General features: G+C 43.7%; 1 protein-coding gene across 1 annotated transcript; it reads left to right on the forward strand.

Moving 5' to 3' along the window:
• Nucleotides 1–1,594: 1,594 nt before the first annotated feature.
• Nucleotides 1,595–19,719, forward strand: SPDL1 (spindle apparatus coiled-coil protein 1; the record flags this gene model as incomplete). Its single annotated transcript, XM_080942014.1, has 11 exons — nucleotides 1,595–1,750; nucleotides 4,805–4,981; nucleotides 7,175–7,372; nucleotides 7,898–8,047; nucleotides 8,132–8,230; nucleotides 8,313–8,423; nucleotides 9,541–9,681; nucleotides 10,604–10,713; nucleotides 11,135–11,322; nucleotides 15,607–15,946; nucleotides 19,572–19,719. 11 exons carry the CDS (start codon nucleotides 1,595–1,597, stop codon nucleotides 19,717–19,719), a joined length of 1,818 nt encoding a protein of 605 aa, XP_080798140.1.
• Nucleotides 19,720–20,297: the final 578 nt, after the last annotated feature.

The raw sequence follows: 20,297 nt of genomic DNA on the forward strand, positions 1-20,297 counted from the left end.
CTCCCTCCTCTCCTTCCAGTCCCGTCCCCACAAATCCGCCCAGTACCACCCAACCCTGGGACATCAAGTCCCAGCAGGAGTAAATAAGCACGTCCCAACCAGGCAGTCCAGGTAGGGAAAGGGGATCCAATGGCAGGCAACACCTAGTCAGAGACAGCCCCTCTCCAATTGTTAGGGGACCCACAGGAAGACCAAACTGCTCATCTGCTGTAAATGTGTAGGGGGCCTAGGTCCATCCCCTATAACCTCCTTGGTGGTTAAGTCTCAGTGAGGCCCCGTGGGCCCAGGTTGGTTGACTCTGTCTTCCTGTGGCGGCCTTGACCCCTTCAGCTTACTCAATTTTATTCCCCACACTTCTCCACAAGACTCACAGAGTCCCGCCCGATGCTTGGCTATGGGTCTCTGCATCCCTTCCATCTGCTGCTGGATGAAGCCTCTCAGGAAACAGTTGTTAGGTTCCTGTCTGCAAACATAACACAGTGTCATTAATAGTGTCAGGGGCTGGCTTTCTCATGGGATGGGTATCAAGTTGGGCCAGTCAGTAGTGGTTCTGCTCCATCTTTATCCCTGTGCGTTCTATAGGCAGGAGAACTTTTGGGTTTTGCGTGTTGGTTTGTTAATGTGTTTGTTTACTTATTCAATAATTAGAGATTGCAGTGGTAGCATCTTGGAAGTTTGGATTAAATGTTTTCACTAGTATTTATTTGTGAAAATGGGATCCCCAGAAAGTTTAAAAATCTATTTGGCTCGCATGGTATTTCTGTTGATACCTAGTCAGAGTTTGTGTGTTCTTAATCTGGTTAGAGGCCTTTTACTCTTCTTATCTGATAGAACCTATAAAATAGACAAAGCAAGATATTTAGAAACCTTTTTCACATTGGTGTGGCCAGTTGGTGGTGGAAGTGAGCCTTGAACTCAGATAGCTCATCAGAGCTTCCTGTCACTCCAGTGCCTTATACAGGTTGTGCTTTTGAGAAGTTGAACTCGAAAGTGATTGGCCCACCAGGTTGTGGAGCGCCACTCTGACTGTTACATCATTTAGCTGGAGCTCTCAAACCTATCCCAACCAGGTTTTCGGCTCCACCACAGCACCTTAGGCCAGTGACCTTCAGTTTCCAGTTTCTCACCTAATTAGCTTTAGTATCATTTGCCATGATGATTCGTTCCCACCTCCTGGAGTTTTGTCTTCTTGGCTTACTTCATGAGTCACTCCTGAGGGTACTTTGGGTCTTCTTCATAGCAGCCCTTGGTTCTGAACCTTGTCAGCAGTAATGCTCTTCTTCCAGTGATAAGGAATCTTAAGGACTTGATGTCCAAATTTGTATTTTCAGCCCTACATATTCAAGTGCTTAACCATGTCATACTCAAAATACCAATTCTTGCTTTCTTCCCTGTAACATTCTTTACCTCAGCACCTCAGCTGAGGGTAGCTCCATTCTAGTAATTGCTCAGGCCAGAAGCCTTATATTCATTTTTCTTTTTACCTCCCAGAAATCCACCTTTCAGAAAATTGTATTGACTTTACTTTCGCAAGTTTTGTGGAGTCCGGCCATTTCTCGATACCAACTGTGCTGTCTGGTTGAGAACAGAAAACATGGAGGCAGATGTCACACATCTTCGAAACAAGCTCAAAGAGTGCGAAGACGAGCGACTGAAAGCTGCACACTACGGCCTACAGCTACTGGAGAGGCAGACGGAACTGCAGAGTCAATTAGATAAATGTCATGAAGAAATGATGACCACAGCTGAGGTAGGAGCCAGTACGTCTATTTACAAGGAAGTGCTAAGGAACTAAATACTTGTTTTGCATGGTAATTAGCCGCTCTCTTTTGAAGCCCTAAACTTACTCACCCTAGCTGCACTGAAAAGGGGAAGGACTAAATGAATTCCCAGTGTTCTCTCCGACAGTTGGATGTTCTGACTTTGGCTTGTTTCATGGCTGCATTTACTGTCAGGTGTGTTCAGTCCGTGCTCTGCTTTTTGTGACCTCACCCCTTTTATAGTTCTAAACCTCTGAGTGCTCCATAGCATGTCACCAAGCCTTTAGTTCTCCCTGAAGGCTAACTTAGTGTGTTCAAGCGCCTGGTGTTAATGGGCGTCTCAAGCTTGACACAACTCATTCTCTGCCTGCTAACTGGATGTTCAGTTGCTTTGGTAAATGGATTGACATCCATCCACTTGCTTGAGCCTGAAGTCTAGGGGTTCCACATTTTATCCATCAATAACTCTTAAGAACTTGACTTACATCTTAGTTAGGACCAAAGGCAGCTTGGGAGGAAAGAGTTGATTTCATCTAAAGAAGTCAGAACAGGAGCCTGGAGAAACTGATGCAGAGGCCATGGAGGGATGCTGCTTACTGTCTTGGCCAGCCTGCTTTCTGATACTATCTAGAACCACATGTCCTGGGGTGGTACCTCCCACAGTGAGCTGGGCCCTCTAATATCAATCCTTAGTGAGTAAAATACCTCACAGACTTGCCTACAGGACAGTCTTATGAAGGCATTTTCTCAGTTAAGATTTCCTCTTCACGTATTTGTCTAGGTTTGTGTTAATTTGTCAAAAACCAAACAACCAGCAGAACCAAAACATCTGCCTGAGATACTGTGCTCTAGCCCAGACCACAGCCATCTTTCTACTGGACTGCTGTAGCCTTCTACCTGGTTGCCAGCTTCTGTCATTACCCTTCATGCCATCCATACGCCACACATCCAAGGTCATGAGAAAATAAACAAGGTCTACTTTCCTTCTGAAAAGCCACACGGGGCTTTCTATTGTGTTTTCAGCAGTCTGAGCTCTACTTGGCTTTGTATGTTGTTGTGTTCTGACCTCTGCCTTACGCGAGCAGCACATTTCAAATGTGTTTTCTGTAGTCTTTCCTATCCTGGCGTTGTACTGGCTGTTTCTTCTGGAGTTACTCCTCCACTCTTCTTGACTGTGTCCTCAGCCTCGGACTGTCAGTTAAATGTGCTGTCAGCATGAGGGCTGACACTCACTGTGCAATGTGAAGTTGTCAAAATTTGTTCCTCAGTCTCTCGTGCTGTTTTTCCAGAGTTGCAAGCTGCATGAGAGGAAGTCTTATCTGTTCCTATTTACTAATATACACCTGTCACCTGGCACACAAATATTTTTAAAATTACTAAATCTGTTTAATATTAAATGTTTAGTGTTTTAAAGCTTAATTCCAGAATTATAAATATAACAGGTAGACATCACTAATGACAGCTGTCGGTTTTCCAAGTACTGCTGTTCTTCATAAGTACTCAGTGCCAAATCACGATACATCTCAGAGTAGAAAAGTCATATTGCACAATTGTTAGGAAAACACCTCGTGAAATTTAGGCTTCTTTTAAGATAGAAGAGCTTTGGGGTCAGTGATGAAAATAATTTCAGTCTTTTTTTCCCCTAATTTAATTGAATTTTATTTGTCTTGTTTTTTGTTTTGTTTTAATATTTTTCATTATTCTTTGGAAATTTGATACAGTATATTTTGATCAAATTTAAAATTAAATGTTGTCGGGTCAAATACTACATATTGGGCGTAGGTGAGCATGGTATGTGAAGGGTTTGGTCCTGTTTGCCGACCCAACCATCAGGCAGGGGTTCTGGAAACATTCCCGGTAGATAAGATGCACTGTGACGTTCAGTGTGGAGCCGGGATGCTTGGTACAAGGTGATCGGATCTGTTGACCATGCTTCCCTTATGCGCTGTGCAGCACTGCATCTGGCATCCATGAGCATTTTCTCCTGCTCCTATACCAGTTCCCTTAAAAAGCCTCTTCTTAACCTGCCCTTGTCCTCAGTACCACTCACTGCGGCTTGAAGTTGCTGAATGTTTTGTTTAAGATGGATCTTAACGTTAGCTTTTGGAGTATGCACAGAATGGGTAGTTGAGAAGGAGGGCTGAGAGTCTCTGATTATAGGTGATTATAGTGTTTCTGGTCTGGTGATACCAAAGGTCCCTTTATTTTTTAAGGAAAGATTATGTTATTGTACTGTATTAAATAAAAAATAACTTACTGTTCTAATAACCAGCCAGATTCTTAGTTTGTGATCAGTGTGCAATGAAGCTTATTACCATGACAGTTACTGCTTAGCCAAGAGCAAGAATTTTCCAGGAAATCCTTAACACTTAGCAGTATGAGGTTTCTCTTGGATTTTGGAATCCACAGACGGCCTCCTCCATTACTATCTGCACCGTCAGCTTTCAGGGCCGCAGAGAGCACAGGTTGGAAAGCAGAAGTCGGTAATTTCCTGGGACCAGCGCCTTTCCCTTTTTGAGCTTGAGCAGTTGAGAGTCCTGCAGTCTCCAAATACACCTTTGGAAGTTCACTAAGATTGGTTAGCAGGTTTGGGCTCACAGGTCATTTGGTAAAATGCTTTCCTGAATATAGTTCCCAGACATGGTGTGTCTTACTGTTCTCCATCCCAACTCTGGAGAGTCAGAAGTAGGTGGATCCCTGGGGCTCAGCCACTGGCAGTCCCTCCTACCCGACTTAGCAGGCAGGGGAGAGGCTGTGTCTCCCCCCCCCCCAAAAAAAAAAAAGTGGTCATTACCTGAGGAACAGCACTGGAAGTTGTCATCTCTCCTACAATAACATACACATGTGAGCTTCCCCACGTGAACATGCATATAACTCTGTCCCCACCTCAGAAAAGTAAAGGACAGATTAGCCATGTTAATCCCAATTTGAGAGGTCTTGTTCCTTGGAAAGCAGCGAATGAAACAGGTATGAACCAGCTTAAGGTGCTAACTGATGATATGCTGTGATTGAAGGGGTTTTTATGCATTTAAATGTGTTTTCAGAATTATAACCAAGAGAAGTATGCCCTTCAAAGAGAAGTCCAGCTCAAGAGTCGGATGTTAGACAGTCTGAACTGTGAGTGTGAAGCTCTGAAGCGGCAACAGAAAATGCAGCTGGAGCAGTTAGAAATGCAGCTCCACAGAAGCCACAGGCAGGAAGTGAATGACCTGAAAAACAAGGTTTGCATCTCTGTTAAGAGTAAAGTACCCTGTGCTTGAATGGCTGTATATAAGGATTGGATGCATGGTGCTGAGACAAGTTTCTCTAGCTCAGTGTTCTGAGGGGAAGCACTGAGGAAACAAGCTAGTAAAGGAATTTGTATAAATATTAGTCTTCTAATTACATTCAGCAATTTATTTAATCATTTAGCTAAATATTGGTATTTGTGATATTAGTGACCAGTGTAGCCTGTGTACAGCGTGTGGTGTGGTTCACCTGGCAAGGTTACTAGTCCTGCAGCAGCTCCTGCGGTGAGTTATGCTCTACTGTTCTGCAGTACAGAGCGTCCTGCCTGGTGGTAATGTGCTTTAGAGGTGAAACTTTGCAATGTATTTACAGAAGAAAAAATTACGGATGGTCCAGTCCTTACAAGGACTCCATTATGGCAGACAAGGATGCTAATGTCTAGGCAAACTGAGAAAACTGAACAAAATAAGAACCACACATTGTCAGGAAACCCTGGAACTGGCTCCGTGCACTTGGTCTAGCTGTGTCCACTGGGTCCATTCTAGGTACAGCTAGGCAGCTGTTCAGTGAGTCCCTTCATCCTCAGCTGCCCAGTGCCTTCAGTTTGCATCTGAGAAATGGAAGGCTTTGCTTATGCACATGAAGGTTGTAACCTGATATTTATTTCAGATCCTACTCTATGAAAACTTGATAAGATTTTTTAATGCCTTATTTTCCCAGAAGTCTGTTTTTCAATTCTTAATATTTTGTAAGTGTCTCTTAATGTTTTTCCATATCTGTTTTTACCTATAATTTTCATTCAACTAACTATATTATTTTTCCATTTTAAATAATGGTATCGGTGAAATCATATTTAAGTAAATAATGCTTTTGTATATCTTGCCTGTGGCTCTGACAGGTAGTAATCCTGTTTGCAGCTAATCTGACCTGAGATGATGTGGACAACTGGAAATGTTTTTCATTCCCATATGGAACTAGCAGTAGCCCTAATTACCTAAGTAGATATGATAAATGAAACGTGGGGACTAGGTAAAGAAAGATAATGATAAAGATAGACTTTTATAGAAGAAAAAGTAAATTTTTAAACATTACAGTGTTGCTGATATTCCCAGATCATTGTTTTTAATATCTTCAAGGTTTACTCCTATTTTTCTTACTGCACATATAATCTGTCATTGAGCTTTAAGGAGTTGACCTATAAAATGTTACAGTGGCTCCTGTCCCTGTGATCAGACCATCACTACCATCGTCACATGACTGGTTGCCCAAGCAGGTTACCTGTTTGCACTATTGATACCCATGCTGCTGCTGCTGCCGACACTTCTCTTCCTCCTCTCCTCCTCTCTTCCTCCTCTCTTCCTCTTCCTCCTCTCCTCCTCTTCTTCCTCTCTTCCTCTTCCTCCTCTCTTCCTCTTCCTCCTCCTCTTCCTCTTCCTCCTCTCTTCCTCTTCCTCCTCTCCTCCTCTTCCTCCTCTCTTCCTCTTCCTCCTCTCTTCCTCTTCCTCCTCTCCTCCTCTTCCTCCTCTCTTCCTCTTCCTCCTCTCCTCCTCTTCCTCCTCTTCTTCTCCTCCTCTCCTTCCTCTCCTCCTCTCTTCTCCCTCCTCTCCCTTCTTCTCTTCCTCCTTTCCTCCTCTCCCTCCTTTCCTCCTCTCCCTCCTCTCCTCTTCTCCCTCCTCTCCTCCTCTCCCTCTTCTCCTCTTTTTCCTTTTCTCCTCTCCTCCTCTCCTTCCTCCTTTCCTCTTCCTCATCTTCATCCTCCTCCCTCTTTTTTTCTCCTTTTTTCCTCTTCCTCTTCTTTCTCCTCCTCCTTCTCCTCTTCTTCACTGGGGATAAGGAGTACTTCCTGTTCTTTACCTCATGGCTATCCCTACCACCTTCAGTTGCTTCTAAGAACACCAGCTTTACTTGGATGGCTAGTGTAGATTATTCCTGAATTTGTTGAAAAGATGCTTAGTGGGTAGGGATGTAGCTTGGTGAGAGATGTTTAACTTGAAAACCCAAGACCCTGCATTCAGTTCCTAGCACCAGGGTGGGGAGGGAGGACTTCTTTGCTCACATCACTCAGCTCCATCGAGTTTCTGTAGAGTAGCAACTGGAAAGTCAGGTATGGATTGTAAATACAGCTTTCAGAAAGGAAATAGCCTTTGAGTTTGGAGGTTGTTAATCTGTCCCTTTTCTGGATTTAGGTAGAAAATCTGAAAGTGGAATTAGATGAAGCAAGACTTAGTGAAAAGCAGCTGAAGCAGAAGCTGGATCAGCAGGGGCAACTTCTCTCTCAAAAGTCGGAAGAACTCCGGCTAATGTCTGAGCAGCGAGTCCCCAGTAGCATGTCTTCGGAGCTGCTGGCTCTTCAGACTGAGCTAACTGAAATGGAGACTGTCAAGGTAATGCATATCTCAGGTTTTTTCTTATTTTACTGTAGAATATTGCTGCATGTTCTTGTAATTGTTCTTAAGAACTGGTGTGAGGACTGAAATGATTTTTGATACAACCAAAATCATACCGCAGAGCTTTCAGATGAATTGCTTCATTCATAAAATAATTTTCTATTTTATGATTACATGAGGCAGGTTTTATATGGAAACTTTGGGGTCATGTATAGGCTTTTATTCTGACCTGAGTTTTGGTCTTAAAAGCCCAATATAAAACATTAGCACAGTGGAAATTAAAATGCATATTAATATGGATTTTACATTTCAACTAAAGATAATTAAAACTTAAAAGTCACAGAAAAGGGGGGCATTTCTAAGTTATTTGGCTTTTTACTAGGGAAAAATGTGTATTTGTAAATAATAGAAAACACAAATACATACACATGGCAGCCTTTGGGTGGTTTTGTTTTAGTGTGTTGGGAGCCAGTGATAATACTGAATCAAGTGCTGAGCGAAGTTGTGTGTCCTGTTGAACAGAATGCCCTTAAGGAAGAGGTGAACGACCTGCAGTACAAACAAGAGCAGCTAGAATGTCTCAACACTTCCTTACTGCACCAGGTAGAGCGGCTTCAAGAAGAAAAAGAGGAGCGAGAGAGGGAAGCGGTCTCCTACTATAACGCCTTGGAGGTATGATGAAGGCCTCCACGCTAACCGTTAACCACGCGCCCTCTGCTGGGCTCCGCTACTGAAACTGTTTTCTTCTCCATCCAGAAAGCTCGAGTAGAAAACCAGGATCTTCAGGTGCAGCTGGGTCATGCGCTCCAGCAGGCGGCGGATCCCACCAGCAAAGGAAACTCTCTGTTCGCAGAGGTACTTGCTAGCGTTCTCCCGACTGGATTGACTGCACTGGCATTTCATTTCCTACAGGAACAAGCACGTTAATGTTTTCCAGGTGGAGGACCGAAGGGTGGCAATGGAATGCCAGCTCAACTTGATGAAAGACAAATACAAGTCACTGAAGAAGCAAAATGCGTTCAGCAGAGATCAGATGAACAAGATGAAGGTACAGACTGGTAAAGGCTTTCAAACTGCAGTCCCAGCACTGCATATGCAAATTTATACAGGAAACGTTTCCTTCAGAAAGTGTACTCGCATCACTGTCTGTAGAACTGCATGATTCTTATTTTTAACTTTAAAGAATGATCTTGGGGCAGCAGCTCTGACTGAATTAGTGGCTCCTCACTGACTTGGCCAGGCAGACAGCGAGTCTTTGTTGTCCAGTTGGAATGAAAGGGTTTAATTTTTGCTCATAGCGTGGTGTCTTCTTGAGCATGACACTTTCCTGCTTTGTGTGGACTTGCTCTCTCACCCATCCTCACATGAAGAACTTGACTGAAGTCTGCACTGCGCATGCCCTCATCCCTACCGTTCACGAAGTCAGCACAGACTGTCTGAACTGGAAGGCTCTTTCCTCAGTTCCTCATTCCAGTCAAGTGAGAGGTTCTGGAGAAGCTTGCAGCCCCAAGAAACACAGTCCTGTCTGTGCCTGTCCTTTGGCTCTGACTCCTCCCTTTTGCCCAATGCTGCCAAAGAAATAACAGATTGCTAGAAAAGCCTCCTCTCATTTTCTCTTCATATGTGTTTACAAAGCATTGAGGAAATTCAGTAATTGGACTTGGGAGTTGGGTGAGCTACTCGATGTGGTTTTAGGTTTTGAGTGCCACCTAATGGGAAAGAGGTAGCCACTACACGCCTCTTAGAGTTGTCCTGGACTTGTAGTAAAACACATGCCCATCGTAGTCACTTATTTCTGTAGGTAACTTAACAATTGCCCCACTTGATTAAAAATTTTAGAAAATCCCCAGTAGGCCCATGGTGGTAATTGAAGCGGTGAGTAGCAGTCATAGTATGGCCAGGGCACAGCATGTGGTCTGTGCATTTCACAGACACAAGTACTCGAGCTAAAGACTTCAGATCAGCATAGAAATAGTCCAAGTTATATCCGCAAAACGTTTGCTGCAAATGTTTTCAGATTTTGAGATAAAAAGAACCATTTACTTTGCAACATGAATTCAGATCATCAGAGCACAGAACAGTAAGTACACCAGAAATGTGTTTACCAGGATCTCAATTGTGATTGGGGTTTTTGTGTGATTTTTTTTTTTTTTTCTTTTCTTTAGATACAAATCTCCACGTTGCTGAGGATGAGGGGATCACAAGCCGAATTTGAGCAGCAGGAACGGTTGTTTGCCATGTTAGAACAGAAGAATGGTGAAATAAAACACCTTTTAGGGGAAATTAATAAGTTGGAGAAATTTAAGGTATATGTAACATCTTTCCAAAAGCATAGCCAAATTCTGAATTCAACTTGTCAGTGTTTTTTAGCTTTCGTAGTTTATTCTGAGGTCAGTGCTCAGTACACGCTGGCACACTGTTACCTCAGGCTTGTGTGTATGATGGAAAGTCAGTTCCAGCATCAGTTGTTAAATGTGGCCCCAGTGAGATGCCAGGTTTATCAGCTACCTCAGAAACCGAGATGCTACATGTGCACACATCTCTTGACATTTCCTGGGTATTGGTTTACCTCTGTAGAGCAGTTATTATTTAAGTTACAGGGGTTTTGTAGTATATGCTTCTATTTTTAATTTTAGACTTTATTTCCCCTAGATTCTTTCCACAATGATCTAGTCATTTTTGCATGTTTGCTTTTCTCTTATCTAAAGGACCCCCACCCACACCCCCACACTATACTTATTTTGAAATTAGAAGGATTGGTTTTCTTCAGCCTATAAAATGCTTGTAAACTTTTCAGAAAATTTACTCTCTACCCCCAAGATATGGACAAAGAATTTTCTTCAATGCTAGGAATGGGGGTGGGATATCAGAAGTAACTTTAAGGATTTCCTCTCCATGGCTTCTCATTTTATGGCTTTCTCTAAAGTCCAGAATTGAACCCAGCAGCATTGTTCTTTTCATGGTAAGAGCTAGAAGGGGAAACAGTAGGATTGGTGTGGTTGGGAGCCTTAGTCTCAGAATTAAACCTGTATTATGTCAAATTGAGCCAATTTCCTTATGTGAAAAAAGGGGCTGCTGATTGTCCCCACTCCAGAAGGCAGGTGGGTAAGAGGTGGTTGTTAGCATGGTGGCCTCAAACTGATGAGCACCTACGTATGGTGGCTGCTAGTGCTCTAGCAAACCTGGTCTGCTGTCTACTTAGAGTAACAGAATGTTGGCTCTCACCAGAACTTGTGTGGAAGTGTGGAGCCCAGACCCTCCACGTCAGACAACCCTTGCGCTCTGGATGACAGCACCTATTATGCTGACTTACTTCAGCTGAAGCTTGATAAACTAAAGTAAGTGCTTGTGGTTGTGAATACACAGATGGAGGGTTCGCTTGCTTCTAATAGTATTACTGATTTCTTTTTTTGTTTTTAATTGTCAAAATTTTAAGAAGTCAACAAAAATATCTTTGTGCAGCATGCGGATGTTTATAAAGTATGTATTTTAAGTTCAGCATCTAGTTGGTAAGTGAAAGAGATTCTGAATTTCCCAACTAGAATTTAAGAATAAATTACAAATAATTTAAAACTTAATGTATGTGTGCATTTTTTTTTTTTTTTTTGCTCTGTTTCCTTTAAAGGATTTGTAAAAGTTGCAATGTGAGGACTTAATTAATTCTTTGTTGTTTCTTTGTCGCTAAAGTCTCAAGGCTCCTTCCATATGTCTGTGACACGTATTTTCATATTCTTGAATTATTCTTTCCTGTTAATGTAGCAAAGAAAATGAAAGCACGAAGGGCGAACTGTCCATCCAGAGGATGAAGGCATTATTTGAGAGCCAGCGGGCCCTGGATATTGAGCGGAAACTGTTTGCAAATGAGAGACACCTGCAGCTCTCAGAGAGCGAAAACATGAAACTTCGAGCTAAGCTCGATGAACTCAAGCTGAAGTACGAACCTGAAGGTGTGTTGTGTAGAGTTTACCAATGCCATTGTAAACTAACGTGTTATTCTGTACCGGTAATACAGTGTAGCTGTCATATGTGTAGGAAAACTAAGAGAATTGGTTACTGCATAAACAGGAATATAATCATGTTTTCTCTTAGGAGTTCAACATACTGAATAGCAAGGACATAAGTTTTTCTCCATTAAGATTGTAACATCTCAGGGTGTCCCAAAGGAGTTTTAAAGTCACTTTGAGGAAGGGTCTCACTGTGCAGTTCATATTTATAATCTTTGTTCTGCCTCCTGATGGGCTCATAGATGAGTGTCACCATGCCCAGCTCTTCATTTTGTTGAAGTAGCTGATACTGGGAGCTAGACCAGTAAGTTTGTTTATAGAAGAACTAAACAAGATTTAGGTCTAAGGACATACTCTTTCCTTCCTCTCTCTTTCTCTCCCTCTCTCCCTCACTCCCTCAGCCCATCCTCCCCCTCTGATGAACCTCTGGAGGAGCATTCCAGTCGGTGGAGTAATGTGCATGTTAGGATCCAGGCTCTTTAGATCTTGTCTGCTGCCATTCCGTTGACCAGAAGTTAGTCATGTGTCCCAGGACCCACCACCAGAAATGTGGTTTTGACCTCAAGGATTATCCATATTGAGAGTTCTAACTGTTTTTCTCTGACACGTAGTAATTGGACATAATTATTAGGATGCAATGCGATGTTACCACTTATGTGTTGTATAATGTTGTATAATGATCAAATCAAGGTAAATTAACATCCATCCCTGTAGAAACATCTCAGAACTACTCATGATTTCAGTTGAATATCTCATGCTTTTATCCCTTTGAAGTGGGAAACTCTTTGGAAATTTTCTAACTCTGACCTACCCAGTATATTATTGTTAACTGTGACTGTCTACTCTTAGACCTCCCAAGTGAAGATCATGTAATATTTACTTTTTAAACATGTATTTATTATTCTTGCATGTGAATGTGTACCTGTATGTATGCGTACTTACACACCACAGCATGTGACACCAAAACCGTAAGGCTGGTTCCCTCTTTCTACCTCTGTGGTTCCTGGAGCTTGAAGTTCCATTCTCAGGCTCATGAGACAAGCAGCTAACTGCCCAGTGAGCTATCTCACAAGCCCCTGTTTTTTCCTTTTATAAAATCAGATTGTTGGTGAGGTATTTTGCTTTTGGGTTTTTGTAATTTGTAGACACTAACGTTTTATCAAGTGTGGGATTTGCCAATGTTTCCTTCCACCATGCAGGTTCTCTTCATTGTTTCCCTCGCTATTGCAGGAGTTTTAGTGCTATATCCGGCCTCGTGGTTATTTTTGCTTTGATTGCTTGTGCTTTGAGGTCCCTTCTAGAAGGTCTTCACTAGTGCAGCAATCACCCGGTTTTCTTAACACAATTAATTGCAGAAACCCTGCTTTGCCTGTTACATATTTTGATTTTGTGACCATAGGAGCTGTGTGTTGGTGGGTAAGTTACTTCCTGGCTTTCTGTTCAGCTCTGTTACTCAGTGTTTCTTCTTTTGCTGGTTTCCTTGGGGTCAGAAAACATTTGATGGGACCTCGGTTTGGGTTTGTTACTGTTCAGAATTTTTCCCCTAATGTGGGATCTTCATGTGCAGTAGAGAAGATGGGAATTCTACAGCTGTTGGATAGACAACTGTGTGTATCAGCTCCACTGAAGGCTAGGGTGCACTTGAAATTCAGTGTTCTGACTTTGTCTGGATGACTTCCGTGGCTGTAAGTGGGATGTTAACCTCCACAGTTGTTGCGTGTCCTGCTGTCCCTCTAATACAGATTTGATCACGCCTGCATGGCTTATTCTGTGTATATGTATGCTACAGACCTGGTCTGAATCATCTACTTCATTTTTCACTGACTGTTCTTTTTCCTTGCATTTCTTATTATCTGCATCTGGTTTGAAGTTCTCTGGTCTTTCTTCAGAATGGCTAAGTTCTTCGTCCAGTAGATCTCTGACATGCCTCTCTTAAGTTCTGTCATCAGCACCTTGTTTTGCCCTTTTTTTAGGGCACTCCATCCTTGGCTTTCTCAGTCCCTTAATGTATCTCTGAATTGATGAATTGGATGTTCGTTACATCCCTTGCCATCCGTCTTTGTGACTTGTGTTTCATTTTTTTGGTGGAGTGAGGTGGTTGTTGTTTGTTGGAAACTGGGCGGGCTCACTTCTTATATTTCACTTGAGCATTTGTAAGTCACTCTCAGCACAGGTTAGCCATCAGTTCCATGATAGCTCTGTGGCTGGTACAGTGTCCACCCTGGGTGTGCCCGTGGACGGTCCATAAGAGGGCACCCAGGATGTGGGAGAGCCAGTCACACACTCAGGCCCAGAGCCCCTGTGGCCTATGCCTCCAGCAGTGTGGACCTATATGTAGTCTGTCTGGAATGTTTGGCAGGGGCAAAAGGCTACTGTCAAAATCTGGATATTAATTCCTGTGGCATGTTTTCCTCTGACTTGGGGTAGTCACTGAATTCTGGGCATGATCCTATAGTGGCTGGGGAAAAGCGAATCGCGGGCATGGAGAACCTTTTTAGAGTTTACAGTCTCTCTCTCTCTCTCTCTCTCTCTCTCTCTCTCTCTCTCTCTCTCTGTGTGTGTGTGTGTGTGTGTGTGTGTGTGTTGTAGAGGGGGGGTCCAGAATCATCACTGTCTTACTTTTGAATTTGGGCTTGCTGAGCCCTATGAAGTATTTTTGAGTGCATTCCAACTCTGGAAGGATAATTAATGGATATACAGATTCTACATCTTCTTCCACCTTGCATCTTGGATTTCTTCCTTCCTCCCACCCTCCCTCCTTCCCTCCCTCCCTTCCTTCCTTCCTTTCTACTTAGCTTTGAGACAGGGTCTCACTATGTAGTACTAGTGAGCATAAAACACATTGTATAGTCCAGACTGGAATTCGAGGTCCTACTGCTAACCCTGCTAAGTGCTAGAATTAAGGCTGTGCGCCATCATGCCTGGCTCAGGAGTTCTCTTTTTAGGGAAAAACATTTTGATGGGGGAAATATACTAAGTCTAATTACTCAGAAAATAACCTACCTATACAGTCTTTGTAGCTGATATATTACAAACAGTGGATTTTATTGTGTGTAAATTGAAAATTAGAAAGTCAGTGTTAAGGAATGTATGAATGCTGTGGTTCCGACCCATTTCCTCCCAAAAAGGCTGGGTTAACATATTTTAGTTTAAGGATTCTTAACCAGGTGACCTCTGCCTAACTCTGTTTGCAATCCTATCTGGGAACTATAGTAACTCTCACCACTAGGGGGAGATTGCTGACAATAGGAAGTTTATATCTATATCTGTATCTGTATAGATATATATATATATTTTTTTAAAGGCTTTTTTCTCTATCCTCTTTCTCTTTGACTCCAATAGGCTCCCCTGATTAAGAATTTTGCATTAGTGAATCTCAAAGGTCTAAAGAAAGGTGGGGCCTTGCTAGTCTCAAAGCAGCAGCGTTTGAGTCTTCCTGCTCCAGGACCTCAGACTGCTGAAGTTCTGTTGAAAATGAAAGGGCACATTGATGTGTCAGTGCGAGAAAGGCATCAGACCCTCATGGGTCAGCAGGCCAGCAAGACAGCTCTGCAGTGGCTGCTGTGAGGCAGGATGTCGTTGGGACTGGGGAGACATGCATCACACAAGTGGCCAGAGCAGTCAGAGTTCCGTCTGCCCTGTTCATTCCACCTCTACAAGACAGCACTGAAGGAAGCAGGCCATAGTGAAGCTCAGAGAGGTCACTGCCCAGCTCACCTGGCTGCAGGGACCTGCTGCTGTACCTCCTATAGGTTTCAGGAAGACGTCTGCCTTCCTGCTTTCACCTGCACATCCTGGTCATTCCTGGGCTTTATATATTGTGGAACTGACACAGAAAACATTACAGTTCATCTTACAAGACAGTTGATGGTGTGTGGGGCCAGAGCTGGAGTTCAGTGAGGGTAAAGCCTGGAGTCCTGTCCTGGACCACAGAAACAAGAGTGAAGAGTGCTCGTCAGAGAGACAGGGAGAAGACAGAAGCAGGAAGTGGGGTGACCTGGAGAGTGAAGGAGGCAGGAGGAGAGCCGAGAAAACGGGGACACAGCATGTGTGGGGGGTACTCAACATGCAATATATACTTCTATGAACTTTAATTTAAAAGTATGTATCTTATCAAAGAGAAAAGTGTATCTTCACAGAACCAAAAAGGGAAGCAAGTTTATGTATAACTCACTGGGTTTCTTTGGGTTTTGTCAATAAGCATATATTTTATGACTTTCTTTTCAGAGAAAATTGAAGTACCTGTACTCAAAAAGAGGCGTGAGGTGCTGCCATTGAATATAACCACCCCAGAAGAGACAGCTGCTGCCAGTGCCCCTGGGGAAGACGTTTCTAGACTCACACTTCAGAGGGAAGAAGAGTCCTGTCTCAGTAACTTAAAAGATAATGCGGTGCAGTGGAAACCGCCAGCCTCTTCGTGCGCGCAGCCAGCCGGCCTCTCTCCTCGCAAGAGCCCGCACATGGACATGCAGCCGGAGACGGACAAGAAGTGTGTGAAGATTCTGGACTGTCCAGCCAAAACTGAGGCCTTACATGAGCAGAGTGGGAACACCCCCAGCTCTCCCAGGTCAGTGTCTTCCTGCCTGGCTGCCAGCAGCCTTCTCTGTCGGGTTAAATGGTGAGGAGGGCTCCCGCTCTACCACAGGGCTCCACAGGGCTCGGGCTGCTGGGGCTTGCAGGACGAAAGCTTGCGGGTACTTGGGCTTACCCCAACGCTGGGGGTGTCGGCCAGGGGATAGGGCAGCCGAGGGACACTACTCCAGGGGTGGGGAAGCACAGTCTGAGGTGTGGGACGGACAGCGGGAGCTCGCTCCCTGGGGCTGTCTGTGACGTCTTAGAGTTGGGGCCTGCGGGCAGCAGGATCACACTGGGGCCAAGGAGGAAGAGGTTGAGGTAGTGGTAGTCCTTGGCTTGACAGGCAGGCCTTCTATGGGGGATTAGGTTGTGGCTCTGTAGTCTCCTGATGGCAGGTCCCAGTAAAAGGAGATAATCCTTGGTTTTAAGGCATTTATTGTCTTAAATGTTTTAAGGCATTTTAAGTGAATGAGTAAAACCGTATCCCGACTTCTCAGGGTAGGCCTGAGATTAAATATCTTTTGCAGGGAGGAGTGTCTGGGAAGAAAGGCTAATTGGCTAAACCTCCAGGCCTTTAGGTACCTTATTATAATGAAGATCAGTCTTGAGCCTGTGGTCATGTCCTCCTCACCTGTGGAGGGGCTTAGCGCGTTGCCCTACGTGGCTGATGGCCACAAATCTATGGAGGGTTGTAGCTAGTGATGGGGTCCTAGTTTCGGGAGTAAAGCGAAAGCCTACTGTCCCTTAGGGTCACCGGGGTCTCAAGCCTCTCAACTGGAAACCAGGATACCTTTCACAGCCCACAGTCCACACTTCTCCATCTTTCCTCTCTTGGTGCCTGCACTGTGCTGTGTGGCTCTGTCTGTGTTCCCAACACTGCCCTGGAGCTCTGCAGTCTCAGCACTGTGCTCCCTGGAGCTCTACAGTCTGAGATGGTGCTCCCTGGAGCTCTGCAGTCTGGGCACTGTGCTCCCTGGAGCTCTGCACTCTGGGCACTGTGCTCCCTGGAGCTCTGCAGTCTGAGATGGTGCTCCCTGGAGCTCTGCAGTCTGGGCACTGTGCTCCTTGGAGCTCTGCAGTATGAGCACTGTGCTCCCTGGAGCTCTGCAGTCTGAGCACTGTGCTCCCTGGAGCTCTGCAGTCTGGGCACTGTGCTCCCTGGAGCTCTGCAGTGTGAGCACTGTGCTCCCTGGAGCTCTGCAGTGTGAGCACTGTGCTCCCTGGAGCTCTGCAGTCTGGGCACTGTGCTCCCTGGAGCTCTGCAGTGTGAGCACTGTGCTCCCTGGAGCTCTGCAGTCTGAGCACTGTGCCCTGGAGCTCTGCAGTCTGGGCACTGTGCTCCCTGGAACAGTGCACTCTGAGTGACCTTTTGGTCCTTTTCAGAGGGTCAGGTATACAAGGTGATTGCAGGAGGGGAGGGCTGTGAACAGCAAGTGATGCTAGGCAGTTACACTTCCCAGTCCACAGAGCAAAGACAGCCCAGCCTGGCGCTCTGCAGGGATAAATGCACTGTTGTTTTGATCTGAGTTCAAGGGTGGCCATGAAAGAAAAACCGACTTTCTCAAAGGGCTTTCCAGTAGTCTAAGACATTTAGACTTAAGTTTTTTGGTAAAAACAGGTAAAGGTTTTTATGGTTTTTCATATTTATACTAAACCTTCAGAAATAGGCTTTGATGCCTGCTTGATTTCTTTAAATACCAAAGCTAATTTAGTTTCATTTTTATTTCAAAACATCAAAGCTTCCAGCTTTCTATATAATTGAGTTTGTGACTAACGAAGTATTGGAGGGTTTGTGAAGGAGTCATTGTTCTAGGGCTCTTCCCTAGGGAAAGTCAAACTCATGGAGATACGGTGGAGTGGAGCCCAGGCACCTGGAAGGGCAGGGCAGTAGTGAGTGTGCACCTGGCCTAGAAGTCCAGCAGCACGGCCTTGGGTGTGGTGTGTGTACAGTGGAGGCCACAGAGCCGGCTAATCTGAAGAAAGGTGAATACAGGTGAAGATGCTCATGCTAAACTAATTAAACCAGTCTCAGACCAGCAGTACGTGTTTCTCTCATTCGTGACACCCAGACTTCACATGTACATAAAATCATATCTGTACATGTGACATGAAAACAGAGCACAGTCAGAAGGGAAAGGCCCAGGAAGGATAGGGAGGAACACACGCACCCACACACTTGTACAAAAAGTTTTTAAAAGTGAGTAAGGAAAATGAAGGAGCCAGATGGTTTTAAGGGGATGATGTCTGCATGCAGTACAGTGATGAACGCATTTAAAATAAACCGGTATACATTTAACAGTTGAGCATATTGATGGGCATTTGTGCCATGAGATGAGCTCTCTGTTAGGGCTACATGAGTCTCAAAAGAGTGGGTGCAGAACCGGACATTTAAGTTTCCAGTGCGACTAAACACAGTATTCACCAGGAGAAATCCCAGCTGCCACTGTTACATTAGTTCATTGGATTTTTAAAATAACGTCTATAAGACACATGAAATTAAACTAGGTATTCTAGCACATGTCCCAAGCCTCCAACAGTTCTGAGAGGAGTTCAGCAGGTGCTGCCTGTGACGTCTGTCTGACGGTGTGTCTGGAGGGTTTCTAGATGGCCCCTGCTCCTTGTTCTGTGCTTCTTTCTCTTCTGCAAGATGCACATAGATACATACCACTAACGGTCTTGGATTGCACACTGGAAAGTTTTTGTCTGATCTAAAAAAAAAAAAAAAAAAAAAAAAAAAAGAGCCAACAAAACAAATACCTCAGAACATCTGCTTTAAATGTGTAAATCCACCTACTAACTTAAAACATTTCCAACCCAGCTGGAGAGATGGCTCTGAGGTTAAAAGTGTTGGCTGCTCTTCCAGAGGTCCTGAGTTCAAATCCCAGCACCCACTCGGTGCTTCACAGCTATGTACGATAAGATCTGGTGCCCTCATCTGGTGTGCAGGCATCCAGGCACTAGAACGCTGTCTACATAATACATAAATAAATACATCTTAAAATAATTCCAACCCTACGTCTTTTCTGCTTGTTTAGTTTAGACACACAGTTCAGAGTTAATTTGTCACAGTAAAGGTGGGCTTTGCTGATACTGGAATACTGCCTGCTTTAGTCAACAGTGAATGCTCTTCCATGAAGAACTTTCTGACATCTCCTGCACTGTTTGTTCCCGCTTGCCTGAAGGAAACTCAGTTTGGAGGTTTTGTCTGTTCGTTTGTTTTTTTCTGCTTTCTTGTCTTAGACAGACATGTACTTGGAAAGCTTGGGGTTCTGTTGTTTTTTCTTCGTGCTTAACCTTTGAATGTGGTATCAACCTTAAAATATTTTGTGTGCCGTGTTCTTATGATGGGTATCTCCCTTTACTTAATACTTTAATTTAGGCACCCTTGACCTTTTATCAGACTTGAAGATACTTTTTAAACGCTTTTTTACAGTTAACCCTACTGGTATAAAAAAATCGCTTCAGAGCCACCCCTTAGTATCATCATAGAGTCTACTGGAGTTTTTGTTCTGTGTATATAAAACAGCACTCTGCTTTGTGGATACCCACTCTACTAGGCATTTATTTCTTTTTCTTGACCATACTTGAATTCAGAATATATTGTTTAATGTTGGTAGGTTAACTGCAGAATCAAGGCTTCCACCAAAAGTGAAGGACAGGAAAGAAACTACAAGCAAATTGGAGAAAGGCGCTTGCAAGAAGTCACACACCATCATGTATGTGTCCTCGAAGTCAACCCCAGAGACGCAGTGCCCACAGCAGTAGTGAGACGCTGTGTGCTGGACCTTGCTAATCGGTTACCTATGTGGGACACCGTTGTGGGGCATTTGTGTAAGCCAGTGCTAAGACCTGGTGTGCTCATGCCTCTGTGACCAAGAATTCAGAAGTGGCCGTGATTCTGACCTAGAAGTCCTTGAGTGATGATCCTGCTCAGAACTGAATCACAGCGAACACCATTATCAGGAGAGAATGTTATCATTTAACCCGATCTGTTCAATTGGATATGGAGTTTGAACACTATGTGTTTAAATAATCTATCTTAAGCACCAAAAAATTAGAAAATAGAACACTTAAAGTTATTAATTATAATTTCTTTGTACATCTTTTTGGACTTAGATTTTTCTTGTCTTGTAAAAATAGCGAAAATGGCTTGAAAATATATATTGTTGCAAAATGTTTTTAAAGTTTGAAGTGCCTATATTAATTCATATGTATAATTTAGATTTTCATGACTCAAACATAAATAATTTTGAAATTTAAAATAAAAATGAAGCAATTTCTCCTATTTGCAGTTTTTAATTCTATATAAACAATAGGATACTAAAGAAAGAATGAGAAGAAAA

The sequence above is a fragment of the Micromys minutus genome, assembly GCF_963924665.1.
Source record: "Micromys minutus genome assembly, chromosome: 31".
Classification (NCBI taxonomy): Eukaryota; Metazoa; Chordata; class Mammalia; order Rodentia; family Muridae; genus Micromys; species Micromys minutus.